The sequence below is a fragment of the Varanus komodoensis genome, unplaced genomic scaffold (assembly GCF_004798865.1).
Source record: "Varanus komodoensis strain SLA01 unplaced genomic scaffold, ASM479886v1 scaffold29_1, whole genome shotgun sequence".
NCBI classification, from domain to species: domain Eukaryota; kingdom Metazoa; phylum Chordata; class Lepidosauria; order Squamata; family Varanidae; genus Varanus; species Varanus komodoensis.
This window is the reverse complement of record NW_025335759.1, coordinates 6,661,310-6,674,730: the sequence shown is the minus strand read 5'-3', so window position 1 is coordinate 6,674,730 and position 13,421 is coordinate 6,661,310. Positions and strand designations below refer to the sequence as shown.

Sequence of the window (13,421 nt, the reverse complement as noted above, 5' to 3'; positions counted from 1 at the left end):
TGCTGCAGGTGGGGCTTCTGGGAATTGAAGTCCAACAGATCTGGGGATCAACCTTATGCCCACCTCTGCCTTACACCCACCCCTCCCTAAAAATATGGAAACTTAGCACATCCCAAGGAAAGTTTTTCCATACATTTGTCCCTGAGATGCTAGCTTTCTCCATGCTGGGCTTTCCTGATATGAGGGAAGCATTTAAAGGCTTGCCCACCTGCATTTTGAAATGGTCCAAATGCAGAGCAGCTGCTCTTCCTTAACAGTTCAATTGGTTCTGCTGTCTTTGTCCTTTGGAATTGAATCCAATTCTGGAAAGGCCGGAGCAGCACCTTAACTGCTGAGTCATCTGCTGACAGCAGCAAAGTCAACCCTAAGCACAAGTTTGGGGACCAGGCAAATTCAGAGCTTGTCACAAGCATTTTTGGACTGGCACACAGGAAGAAGGGACAGAAACAAGTATCTCCACCATTGGCTCAGGGTGGTCCCTTATATCATGTTAATGTGGGTTGAGCAACTTCAGATTCTTGTAATGTTTAATAGGGGAAGCTGGCTGCAGCAGTGCTTCCTTCCCTCCTTTACATTTTTGTGGGATAGATGGGAGCCCTTCTGCATGCCACAAGTTTCCCCCAAGACTTCCCATAAATTTCTCATCCTTCTGTGCACGAGTAGGTTTCAGGTACGTGAGGATCCACACTTGAGGAAAGAATTCCCAGTTAGTGCATAAGATAAATCCCACTGGGAAATGCAGCAAACGCTGAACAGGCTGCTACCTACGGACTCTTTATCTGAGTTTTTATCTACAGGGACACTGGCTGAGCATTGACTAAAAGTGCAGCCTCGCATCTCCAGACGAAGGCAGTGCAGCTACACATGTGACCTGCCCTGGACACCAGCTGCCTGAGGGGGGCCTCCTTGTTCCCATTCCTGCCAGGGATGGAGCTGCAATACAGGATGCATGAGCGACTCATGGCAGCATGGTTTTGACTGGATTTATTCTGATCACAGCTGAGTATGGATGGAACATGGACTCAAACAGAATCTAGGACTGATGTCTGTACAAGCTTGTGCTGTATTTTGCAGACACCCAACACTGCATTTTGACAGCATGTGTACCTTTGGAAAATCTGCACATTAAAAATGCTTATTGTAGGAAATGGAGCATAAGTACACACCAGAAAACTAGTGAAGAATGCACACAATTCCAACTAGAAACAGAAATGAGTCTCGCCCATCCGGATGCAACAATTTAAGGAGGAAGAGCGCAACCTAGTGTTCATGTAAATTATGTGCCAGTTTTGAGCTTTGAGAATATACTGAAGCTGTTTCTTTGTGTGTGGTTTTCCAGATGTTGTTAACTACAGCTTCAATCATCCCTGGCCAGCACAGCCAATTGCCATGGATGATGGCAGAGAGACTGTGGTCCAACAACACCTGAGGACCCAAAGTTAGAAGGACTGCTATAAAGCATGGAAAAGACTCTGTGATCCCCAGATATTGTTGAGACTTCAAAACCCACCACATCTGGCTATGATGGCTGGAAATTATGAAAGATAGAGTCCAAAAATATCTGGAGGGTTAGAGGTCTCTCTCACATCCTAATCATACAGGAATGGGGAAGCTCTGCTATAGCATGAGGCAGAATCCTTTCAGTAATGGCACCTAGCCCATGGATCTCTCTCCTTGTGGAGTCCTCAAGGCCCCTCCAATGAGCGAATTAAATTTCTATTTCCCATTTTAATGTAACAAGACTAAAAATCAGCAATGAAAGTCAATTTTGCATTGTGTAATCATAGAATCACAGAATAGTAGAGCTGGAAGGGGCCAGAGGGCCATTGGGTCCAACACCCTGCTCAGAGAACTTCAGGTTAAACCATCCCTCTAAGATGGCTGCCCAGTTGCCTCTTGAATGCCCCTCTAGTGTGGGAGAGCCCACAAACTCTCAAGGTCATAGGTTCCACTGTTGCACTGGGCAGGAAATTTTTCTGATCTCTAGCTGGAATCTGGCTTCCTGTTACTTGACCCTGCTACTGAGACTGTGTCCTGCAGTCTGGTATGATCAAGAAAAGATTCTGGCCTTCCTCTTTGTGACAGCCATTCAAGCCCTTATAGAGTACAATCATATTTCCCCTCAGTGTTCTCTTCTCAAGGCTAAACATGCCAGATTCTTTCCATCTCTCCTTACAGGGCTTTCTTTCCAGTCCCTGGATCATCTTTGATGCCCTCCTCTGAACCCCTTCCAGTCTGTCTCCATCTTTCTTAAACTGTGGTGTCCAAAACTGGACACAGTACTCCAGATGAGGCCTAACCAGTGCTGAGTAAAGGGGAATGAGCACTTCATGGGATTTGGAAGTGATACTTCCATTAATGCAGCCTAAAATAGCATTTGCCCTCTTTGCAGTCACATCACATTGCTGACTCATATTCAGCTTATGAATAATGCAAGTTTTGTTGATATTTTAAATTCTGACCGTGCTTTAGACTGGAAAAACAACCTGGACGCACTATACATAAAATAAAAATAAAGCTTCATAGCAGGCATTATGGGACAAAAAATTTCCAGAACATAATTTTCTCTATTATACGATGGGAAAAAAAGTTTGTTTCTAAAAATGCATTTTTTCACAAAATCAAACTAGCAACATGATGAATCAATAGCATACATGGATTGAATGGTATGGGTACAGTAACATTAGGCTGGTTCAAAGCTGAAAGTCACTTTTTTCTGAGCTCCAGAGCTCTTTGGCATGCTAAAATTAGCACATTAGCAATGTTTATTCTTTACCCTCCCCCATAAACTAATGTTAGCGGAATGTCTGCTGTAGAATTCCCATGTCCTAAATGTTAGCCAGAAAGGTGCAGAATCCACGTCTGAGGGCTAAATCCAGCTGTCTGTGGTTCCCCAAAGCACCATGTCCTTTCCGTCAGCCCCATCTCTTTCCCCCAAACAACCAGTCATTAGGTACTTTTCGTTTTTCCAGAGGATTTCCCCCCTATTTGGAAATGCTTCTCCCAATGCTCAGTTACTGGCAGGAAGAGTTTTCTGCTAAAATATGCTGACCGTTTTTCTATTTTAGGCTCCTCTCTTTTGCCTTTTGCACTGCCCGCTGCTTGAAGTGACCCTGGACATTTTCCAAAGTGCAGTTTGGCCCTCAGGCCAAAAGAGGTTGTGATTTGCAAGTATTCGGATAAAAGGATAGGTTAGATTTAATGCTTTATTTTGAAGGCCGCATTTCCACACATGCATGGAGCAAAGCCCTGAGGGACTCACGATGGCAGTCGGAAAGAACGGGGGAAATGGCAGGAACCCCTCCTAGATATACTGGGGCGTGGAAGGGGGCCTTGGAAATCTTCCCAAGAGCAAGCCGTGGGCGGGTGCAGAGCCCAAATGTGTAATGCACAGAGACCACGAACATTAAATTCAGGGTCTAAAACAGGGGTCCAGTTGAAAGGCGGCGGCGGCGGCGGCACCGCGAGGAGGCTGCGCTGCTGGCCGCCCTCAGGCTCACATAATTAAAAATAGATTTAAAAAGTTGTATTTTACTTACTTTCAATCCTTTTGAGTTTTTCGTCTCCGCCTTCTTCGCCCTTTCTTTCGGCCCTCCTCTCTTGTTTCCCGCTCCATATTCCCGCTCTGTGTGTGCGCGTGGGGGGGGGGGGGATTGCAGCGCATGCACAGCTGAGCTGTTGCAATTTGGGCATGGGCCACTCTCTCTCTGCTCAGTTTCGGAGAACGCCTGCGCTGCCTTAGAGGCTTGGACTCGCTCGGAGATCGTTTTCTCTGACCCAGTCCAAAACCTCTGAGGTGGGCTGGATAAATGGGCATGTCAGCCAGCGGGCTGTATTTTGAGGACCATGGTCTAAAATCGTGCAGTTGCACCGCATACAGGGAAGGTGGAATGCAAAGCTCCTGGCCTCTGAAAAGTTATCACAGGTAACCTACTTGTGTCACACCAATATTTGCTAGACTTCAGGGTAGGGAAAAATATGAGAATGAGCAGGAACAGAGCCAGGGCTGAGCAGGAAGAAGAATCCTCATAGGCCATGAAAAATTAAAACATTCATTTATTAGAATATTTATGTAAAAAGACTCTTTTTACACATATTTTTATACAATAGTTTTCATTGCTTTAACAGCTCTGTGCTGGAGGCAGAGCATTTAGACACGAAAGCACGATACAGGCCGTTGCGGGCTATTGGGCTCCCGCCCAGCCTGAAGCAGAGAGCAAAGGCAAAGCCCAAGTTAAATAGAGAATACAGAATTGTGGGGGGCAAGCTGGGGGGCCCCCTTTCTGCCGCTCGTCCCCTTTCGCTCACCTGTGCCGCTTGCAGCTCGTCACCTCTGGTGCAGGGTGAGGGTCCCGGGAGTTGGGGGTGGCCACTACTTGGATGGAAATACAGACAAGCACACACAGAGCAAAGGACGGGCCAAGGCTCGGCCCTTCCGTATGGGTTGCCAGGGTCAACCAGGCAAACAGAGCGGCAAATCACAACACCATTTCGCACGGGCAGACACTGTATGGCTAAAAAGGCACGGCACCGGGGCCAAGAGAGGACGTGCCTCCTTGGGGGAGGGCAGGAGGGAAGGCTACGGACTACTAGAAAAAATCAGCGGGCACCAGCACAGCACCCCCCTTGAAAGACTTCTTGGAGGCAGGACCACAATGTCCAGTTTGGTAGCTGAAGTGCAGAGCTGATCCTGGATTGTGGGCAGCCCCCGTCGCTTTGTCTTGCGTCCCCCCACGGTACGCGCAGCACATGTCCAACCGTCACAGCTACAAAATGTTGGAATAGTTCGGATCTCTCTTGCTGCAGGGCCAAGCCACTCCTGCCACCCCAGATGTTTTGGCTCACAGACTCCATCACCCCTCCATAGTGCACTAGTTAGGACTAGTGAGCGTTGTAGGCTGGGAAACCATGGGGAATCCCTCAGCATCTGGCCACGGAAGGCCATCTTCTGCTAAGGCAGGGTGGGCCATTTGTAGTCCCCGAATGTTCCTGGACTGCCAGTTCCAGAATCCCTCACCACTGACTAGGTCGGGTATGGCTGAGCAAAGTTGCAGTCCAGTCTTTGGAGGGCCACACGTTGCCCTCCACTGGCCTTGGGGCTGCTCTAAGCAGGAGGCAGAGTGCTTGGCCGAACTATCCGTAGACCATATCACTTCAGATTACAGGGTGGGAGCATGCCTTAATCCTCCCCACAAATTGGTGCAATTCCCCACAAAGAAAAAATAAGATCATCGTAAGGCAAAAGCTAGACTAGCACACGCTCCCTCGCCATGCTGGTTTCCTATGTGCAGAGCATTCCCCCCTCCCCCATGGGGAGGCATTAAATCTGCCTCTTCCCGCACCTGTTGCCTGGAGTGGGACTGTCCCCAGTTGGATCACAGCCCTATTCAGGCATTCTTGCGGAGCCGCATGCGTGCAGGAGTGGGGAAGAGGAGCTGGCTCTGGATCCTCGTCGCCTTTCTCCTTGCCCTGCAGGTGCTGCTGCTGAACTCCTGCAGGGCGGACTTGCTGCATCCTGCTTTTGGATCCCCTGCACTGCATTTTTTTCCAGGGTTGTGGAATACAGAAGGCTTCCAACTACCAAAGTTTGCCTGCATTTGTTCACGCTCTCCCCATTTGGACTCCACAGATCTGCTTGTTCTGTAGACAAGACCTCGTCTTAGCAGACCATGCCCTGCTCTCCTGCATCATGGGGGAAAAATTCCTCTGGGTCTTGCTTTTATTCTAAGGATGGATTTACTTCTGCTTATAGAATAATCATGGTGCTTTGGCTTTTTGTATAGAGCATGTGTGTCAGCAAAGAGAGAGTTGGAGTTTTATAGAGCAGGCGAATGAGAGAGGCCAAATCCCAAGAAACCCAGAATGGTGGTGGAGGCAGTGAAGAAATTGGGGGAGGCGACTGAACGAGGCATGGGAAGAACTGCACCGTCTACAGAAGGGTGATGGAGCCCCTTGCAGGAAAAGAGTGGGGAGTGTGCTATAGAGAGCGGGGCTGGTGGGGAGGGGTGTTCCCTGCTGGGAGAGGTATCTGTGGAAGAAGTGACGGGCTGGGATTACATCTTTTCTGGATCACATATTGCTAAAAGGGAAGACCCAACCTAGCTATCTAGAAGATTAAATGTTCTGAGTCGGTAAGAAGGGAAGGGGGGATGATTAGAGATATTCACTGGGGCAGGGGTGGATGGCTCAGGGCCTGGAAGCCTCGGCCAGCAATGCAGGATTTAGGAGCTGCAGTCTCACACCTGGAGGGCTACCAGTTGCCCCCACCCCCCCCCCCCCCCCCGGGGGGGCAAGTCGTGTGTCTCTGCAGCTTGTCTGCCCTCGGACAGAGCAGGGGGTGTGAGCTCCTGACAGGCATTCCAGGGACCTTCAAGGAATCCTTTGTCACCCTTTAAAAAACAAGTTACCCTGTATTTTTAAAAAGAAATGAAATAAAAAAATAAAGTAGCAATTTGATATGTACAACCACATAGTCATCTTTGGTCAACAAAAGGCTCTTTGAGAGTGTGTGCCGTTTGTAAAGTAACTTAGACCATGATGAACGAGCGAGTCGCTCCAGGGAAGGGGGAAGCAAAGAGGCGCTCAGCCAAGGGGACATTGGAGAGTACGGAATGGAGCAGGTGGTGTGACCCGTGTCATGTACGGCTGTGCAAATCCTGACAGGTAGTGGAGATGGGCAGGGGGAGCTGTGCCCTCAAGCCAGCTCACCCACCTAATTTCCCAAACTGGCACAAGGTCAAACCTTAGTGTCTGCGCACACATCAAGGTTAGGTTCTAGGGAGCAAATGGCTCATGTTTTTCCTCAATCAATTCAAGAAAAACTAAACTCAGCAACCATACGGTTCAGGAGCTGAAAGGGTGAGAATAACTTAGCTATGGCTTCACAGAATTTAAAAAAGATCCCTCTTTCCTATTATAATGCATGGAGTGACAGCTGTCACTCAACTATTGCCTGGTACTAGAAACGGGTGTCAGAAAAAAAGTGTGGCATCTGAGTTGAGGGTGGAGGCACTAAGCACTGTTGAAATGTCATAACAACTAACTCCCTCTGAGCCAGAAATCCTCTAAAAATAAAGTAAAACCAACTGGGTTTAAAGCACACCTGGCTCAGAGAGTCATGGACCCTCTTTGGAGGAAGAGCAGCTGAGAGGCCTGCTGCTCCCAAGATCAGTGTGAGCAGAGAACAAGCTGGAAATAGAACTGGGGAGTTAAAGCAGCGTGCCCTGAAGGTCCAATGTCACCATCTGCCTTGGGCATGCCTGAACTGCGCCCGGGCTCAGAAGGGTGTTGCAGGGGGACCGGCACAACTTGAGAGCCACCCGGCTGGAGCCCCTGTTTGCACGCTGCAAGGCAACCCAGAATTTCCTCAGATTTTCTGGTGCATTTAGAGGGTGGGCGTGTTTGTGCGTGCAGGTGGGAAAGTGCAACAGCAACAAAAGACCAGCTCTCCAAAGTGCAAACGCACAAGAGGTTTCAGGTGCCCAACCGACAGCAGTTTCTTGACATGGCAGGAAAAAGCAGCACTTGGGCAAAAGACACCCCGTCCTTGAGGAGACGTTCCTCTTGCTGGTGTAGGGATACCAGCTTTTGTTTTTTTTCCAGGAAAAGGAATTCAAGTTCAGCGGATGCTTCCTTGGCAAAGCTGCCCAGTTGGCATGAGGTGTGTTCCATTTGATTTTGTCAGACCTCCTAGCACAGCTTCCAAAATGAAGAGAAAGAGAGAGAGAAGAGAAAGAGAGAGAGAGAGAGAGAGAGAGAGAGAGAGAGAGAGAGAGAGAGAGAGTCCATGATAGATATATATGTGTGTCTACGTATGCACGCCTGAGTGGGTGACGGAGCGTGCATGTGTGAGCACATGTACAGGAAGCTCCCCTAGACAGGCCAGGTCTAGCAGTGCAACTCAAGGCTCACTGTCCTTTGGGGATGAAGGGCTCCCCCTCTTCCGGGTCGGGCCGAGGCCCAGGGTCACTCAGGCATCGCATTATCCGCTGGTTGCTTGGGCTGTCGCCAGTTCCGGGGGTGAACACATCATCTGTGCCCGGAGAGGAAGGCTCTTTGGCGCGCATCACCAGCCCTTCCTCGTCCTCATCTTCTTCCGGGGATGGAGGGAGGCGGTTCATCCCCTTCAGCGCCTCGTTCACCAGGTCAACAGACTCGGGAGACTGCGGGGAGGCTGGGTCGATGGTGATGATGGGCAGGTTCTCCGAGTCTGGCTTGGGATCATAGGCCAGCGGGTCTGGAGGGGGAGAGGAAACACAGGCGCTGCTGAACGGACACAAGCAGCCGGGCCAGAGTTTTGCAAGCTCCTGACCGCAGAGGAGGACATTTTTCCAAACTAAAATTCTGCATCTACAAAGGTTAATCTCCCCTGCTGCCACTGCGCCCCCAGCTGTTCTCCCCAGGAACTGATATTACGGAGGTTGTTTGGGACTTCCAGGCAGGGTGAAGGCTGAGACACTGAACTTTTAGCACACACTGAGTCAGAGCTGCATAATGTTTCACACTCAGGAGCATGCATCAGATTCCAATTTTAAGAAACAATTTAGCTCATCATAACTGTTCTATAATATTGCACAACTCTTGCTAGCCAACTTCTCAAATGCAGCGAGTTTGTTTTCAGATGCTTCTTCACCTGCAGTTGATTATTCCATTGCAATTTTTATTAGTTCATTAATATTAGTTGTTATTGATATTAGTTATTTTTATTTAGATATTTTTAATATCCACTGATATTCTTATTAGTTCATTCAAGCAATCAGGTAGAGTCTTTTTCTTTTGAAATCATGCATGGTACTCAGCTATGGGGTGGGGAAAGAACATCGAACTGTAGTAACATTTCTAAGTAACCTGAGATATTTTGTTCAATTCTGGGAAACACACAGCACAAAAAATGGGTTGACATGACTTTTCCCCTAATAGAAAATGACAACATTTAGTGCTATAATAATATTGGAACTTCAGATGCTCTCCGTGGCAGTCACCACACCCACAAAGAGATCCCCAAATTCAGGCAGTTGTGCTGGTCCTTCTCAGTGAACCCATCCCACCAGCTGCCATCTTTTGTAAAGCTGTTAGAGCTCCACCACCCATTCCGCTTCCACTGTGAGAGGAACAAGGCATCTCCGCTGGGAAAGTTCATTTCCCCAGGTACTCTGAAGATGAGAGCCCTACACACCTTCATTCATAGACATCTAAGACCTCCGTGAGCAGGAGTGACAGAACCTGGAGGTGGGGCTATTCGGTGGGGAACAGTCATGCAATGGAAGCCCCTTCACAGGTATGGAAGGGGTATGGAGCCAAGCTCAGGGAACCACGGTTCCATCTGGATGCCAGGAGGTCCTTCCTGACAGTTAGGACCCCGAGGGTGTGGAATGGGCTTCCACAGGAGGTGGCTGAAGCCCCGTCGGTGAGGGTATTCAAGGACAGGCTGGGCATGCACATGGTAGGCATGTTGTGAGCGGAGCCAGCTGGAGCTGGGGGTCAGACTAGATGGCCCGGGAGACCCCTTCTGTCTCACTCTGCTTCTACTGGCAACAAACACCTAAATGAGGCTTTCTCAGGGTAGCTGTCCCTGAGCCTTAATTCTATTCATTTTGTTCTGCCCACTAGTGGGTGGGAGACTTCGGGGGCCCTCAGCACACGGCCTGGGCAGCTGCAGAACTTGGCTAATACAGAAGGGCACAGCACCTCTACGAAAAGGAAGGCTTGGTAGAATAGGGTGAAGCAGGGGTCTAAGCAGGGAAGAGAAGCTACGCGGGGATGAGGGATGGCTGGGTTTCCATTCTCAGTTCAGGAATGACATAAAGGGCGGGGAAGGCCTGTACAAGTCACAGCAGGGATGGCTGGGTTTCGTTTCATTACCTGCCATGGAGGACGAGTGGCAGCTGAATTTATAGGCAAGGGTCTGATAAAAAGAAAGAAGAAAGGCACGAGGAAGAGCTGGTAGCACGACCCGCCAGAGAGATCCAGTAGATGCCCCTCAACCCCGTTGCAGCCTGAGAGCTGGATTCCAGCACCACATTTCCAGTGGGAGGGCAGAGCTGAAGGCAAAATGGGTGGATCATGCCCCCCCCCCCACAACACACCAGCAAGGTTTATCTTAAAGCTCTTTCTACCTTAGGAGAGGCAGGTTTAGAAGCGGGGAGGAGGTGGATCTGCACAAGAGCTGGGAAAACCCCAACAACTGGAGGCTGGGGGAAGGAGGCAGAGGAAGGGGTCAAGGTCTTCTCAGGAAATCTTGGAAGCCCAAACTGAGCACCCTGAAAGGCCAGGTATGTCCTCTGTGCCTGAGATTTTGCATCCTGTATTAATGCATGACCTGTCAGGCAAGGAGGATAAGCAGCAGCAGAAACTCTGCATGAAATTTTGCTTCTGAATCATCCACTTCCTCTTGGTTACCAATTTCTAATTGTGGGAGATCCTAAAAGACCCCCTTCTTCTCACCTGAGCCAATGCGCGCCCGTGACATGGTTGGAGAATCGATCTTGTGTGTCGGCACCGTTAAATAGTTGTTTATCTGTAAACAGAAACACACAGTGGCTCACTTAAAGTCTGTTCTACCTCCGAGACCCCAGAACAAGGCTGGCCGCCTTCCAGTTCTTTCCACGAACTTTAACTGGCCAGGATGTCCCAGCTACATATCAGGTTGGTGGCTTTTGAAGTTGGAGACCCTGGATTTCTCTGGATGCCTATGAGGGGCTCTTCAGTATGAAGATCAAGAATGATGGATTATTCCCACAAGCCACCCTCCCCTTCAACTGATCCTGGCCTCCCCGGGACCACACCTTCTGTTCCAGCTGCCGAGCTTTCTGCCTTCGCAGCAACATCTGGTTCCAGGCCTCTTCGTACGGGTCTGCCACCAAGGTGTGTCGGTTATATGAACGCAGCTGGAACAGAACTCACAAGAGGTTAGAAAGAACACACACTTGCAAACACAAGTAACCACTGGAAAATGATGACGGAATCAACTGCAGCCACAGCACGGTACGATCCTTATTTCCTCTCAGGGGCTCTGTGGTACCTCTGTGACAGGCAGATGGTGAGAACTGCCGCCAGCTCCACCCCCCCCCCCTTTAAGTGCAAAGCTGCAGAGGGACAAGTCTAGTTCTTGGGGGAGGGGGCCTGCCAGTGGTGGGCAGCACTGAAGGCAAGAGGCAGGAAAAGCAACCCAAACGCCTGTATATTTTAGCACAGAGCTCGTATTGCCAGGAACAAAGACTTGCGAGAGGCATTTCATCCTCGGAGGGTGGGAAAAAGTGCTGAAGCCAAGAAGCCACTAAACTATGAGGAAATGAGCTGCCTGGGAAATCCCCGGAGGGTCAAACGCCAGGTTAGAGCTGCCAGGTTACTAACAGGGACCAGCAGATACTCCCATATCACGCCGGTCCTGTGCCATCTACACTGGCTGCCAATGGAAGTCCAGGCCCAATTTAAGGTGCTGGTAATGACCTATAAAGCCCTAAAGGGCTTGGGTCCTGGATACCTGAAGGAGCGCCTTCTTCCCTGTGTGCCTGCCTGCCCCTTGAGATCTGAGGCAGAGGTCCTTCTCCGGGAGCCCTCTTTGAAGGAAATTAGGAGGGGAGCTACCTTTTTGGCCTTTTTGCCAGTGGCGCCCTGACTTTGGAACATGCTTCCCAGGGAGGTTTGCCTGGCACCATCGCTTTATTCTTTTTGGTGTCAGGCAAACCCCTTTTTATTTTCCTGACATTTTAATATTTATTTGGGTTTATCTTTGATTTTATCACTATGGTTGGATGCAGTGTATTGTTTGCTGATATGTTTTTGTCTTTTGTAAGCCATCCAGAGACTGACAGCATATAAAAACTTTAAATAAAAACAATAAACGAATGGGGAGCCAGGCAGGCTGGGTTTGTCCCTCGCAGCAAAGGCTCAACAGCCCTATTCAGCCCCTCCAGTGTATGGCTGCTCCAGAGAGCGGGGCCAGGCCTTCCTGCCCAGTGGCCCCATCCATCTCTGAACTGGTCGGCCAGGGTCAGTTCTGCATCTAGCTGGGCAGCAAAGCTTTGCCACTAAGTGCCGGGGCTGCCACAGCAGGGTGTGAATGCAGATCTGGCTCATGTGTTTTTATGTGGCCATGAGAACTGACCTCAGAGGACATGGGAGGGCCAGGAAGGGCTCTGGAAGGAGGACTGACCAGCCACGGCATTCCAGACCACAGGGCCCAGCACAGAACAAGTTCTTACCCTCTGTCGGGTTTTTTGCAAGTTGTTACGCAGGATCTTCCGGATCTCCTCCTCTTTGTCCTTCGAAAGAGCTGGCAGGAAGCGTTCCACAGGCAAGGTTTTTGGATTGATATTCCTGCGATGGAAGAGAATCGGGGAAAGCAAGGCTCTCACAAGTTGCTGGCCAAACTGTCCTAGCCTCATATTTTAATTTTTCCTGTAAACAGCGCCGGAATCCTCAACAAAGGGCAGCATATATGTCTTTTGTGGGGGCAGGGACAGAGGGAGGAAGAGCCCTTCTCAGATGCTTAAGCTGGATTTGTAGACACTTACCGTATTCAAGCCAAGCTGGGAACTGCATGCTTTCCCAGTCCCGCATTTTGCCATTTCTCCCTCATCTCATCCCCATCTCTAAGCTTCATGAGCTCTCAATTTTGCATGGGATTTCCACCCAGGTAACTTTCAGCCGGGGCCACGACTCCCTCACTTTTAGCACCACCTCCTTTGCCAAACGGCGGTGGCAACATAATAACGCCTTTGAGCAATATAATGAAGCCTTACAGCAATTGCCGTAAGGATGGGTAACAGCGACTCTCGCTGTGTGAGGATCGCTGGCCAGAGCTGCAGATTCCCTTCGCCCCGTCCCCCTCAAGCCCAGCCGGGATGGCTGCTTCAGCTTCTCTTGTGGCAGAGAAAGAGCCCAGTCGGGGGAACAGGCTGAATGGGGAGCGTTCTCCCCGCATACTCCCTTCCTCCCCTCCATCGGGCTCCCGACAGCCTGGATCCGCCATGATACTCACTGCATGGAAACGGTGGAAACAGCAGAGGGGATCTTGCCCATTCCTCCACTCTCCACCAGCTCGATGGCTTGCTTCATCTCCATCTTGTGATAGAAGGCGATCAGCTGGGGCTCTTTCGATCGCTCCCCGGCAATCAGGCACTTCTTCACGTATTTCTTGTTGAAGCGGTTCAGCCTTCGGGAAGCAGTGTCAATGGAGGGGCAGGGCGAGTGGGGATAAACAACATAAGAAAAGGCATAAGAAAAGACCATTCAACCAGGATGTTGAGTTCAGGGGTGGGGAAGACCCAGATCTTTCTGATGTCCTTGGACTAAAGCTACCATCATCCTTGACCCTTGAGGAGATGGGAAATGCAGTCCCTGAGCTTAGTCTTGATTAGCAGAACTGCCTTGACCTTCTTGGAGCAGGGGATGGAGACAGTTAATAAATTCACATCCAT

The 13,421-nt window shown here is 49.8% G+C and overlaps 2 protein-coding genes across 2 annotated transcripts in view; both read right to left on the bottom strand.

Moving 5' to 3' along the window:
• Nucleotides 1-3,634, bottom strand: part of TENT5B (terminal nucleotidyltransferase 5B) — a 62,460-nt gene extending 58,826 nt beyond the window's left edge. The window contains exon 1 of the mRNA XM_044435127.1: nucleotides 3,540-3,634. The gene's annotated coding sequence lies outside the window, so the exon portion shown is untranslated. The remainder of the gene's footprint in view (nucleotides 1-3,539) is intronic.
• Nucleotides 3,635-4,036: 402 nt separating this feature from the next.
• Nucleotides 4,037-13,421, bottom strand: part of SLC9A1 (solute carrier family 9 member A1) — a 69,806-nt gene continuing 60,421 nt past the window's right edge. The window contains exons 8-12 of the mRNA XM_044435027.1: nucleotides 12,983-13,156; nucleotides 12,204-12,318; nucleotides 10,785-10,886; nucleotides 10,444-10,516; nucleotides 4,037-8,236 (exon numbers count right to left, since the gene is read on the bottom strand). Of these exons, the coding sequence (XP_044290962.1) occupies nucleotides 7,908-8,236; nucleotides 10,444-10,516; nucleotides 10,785-10,886; nucleotides 12,204-12,318; nucleotides 12,983-13,156 (793 nt within the window). The 3' untranslated portion in view covers nucleotides 4,037-7,907. The remainder of the gene's footprint in view (nucleotides 8,237-10,443; nucleotides 10,517-10,784; nucleotides 10,887-12,203; nucleotides 12,319-12,982; nucleotides 13,157-13,421) is intronic.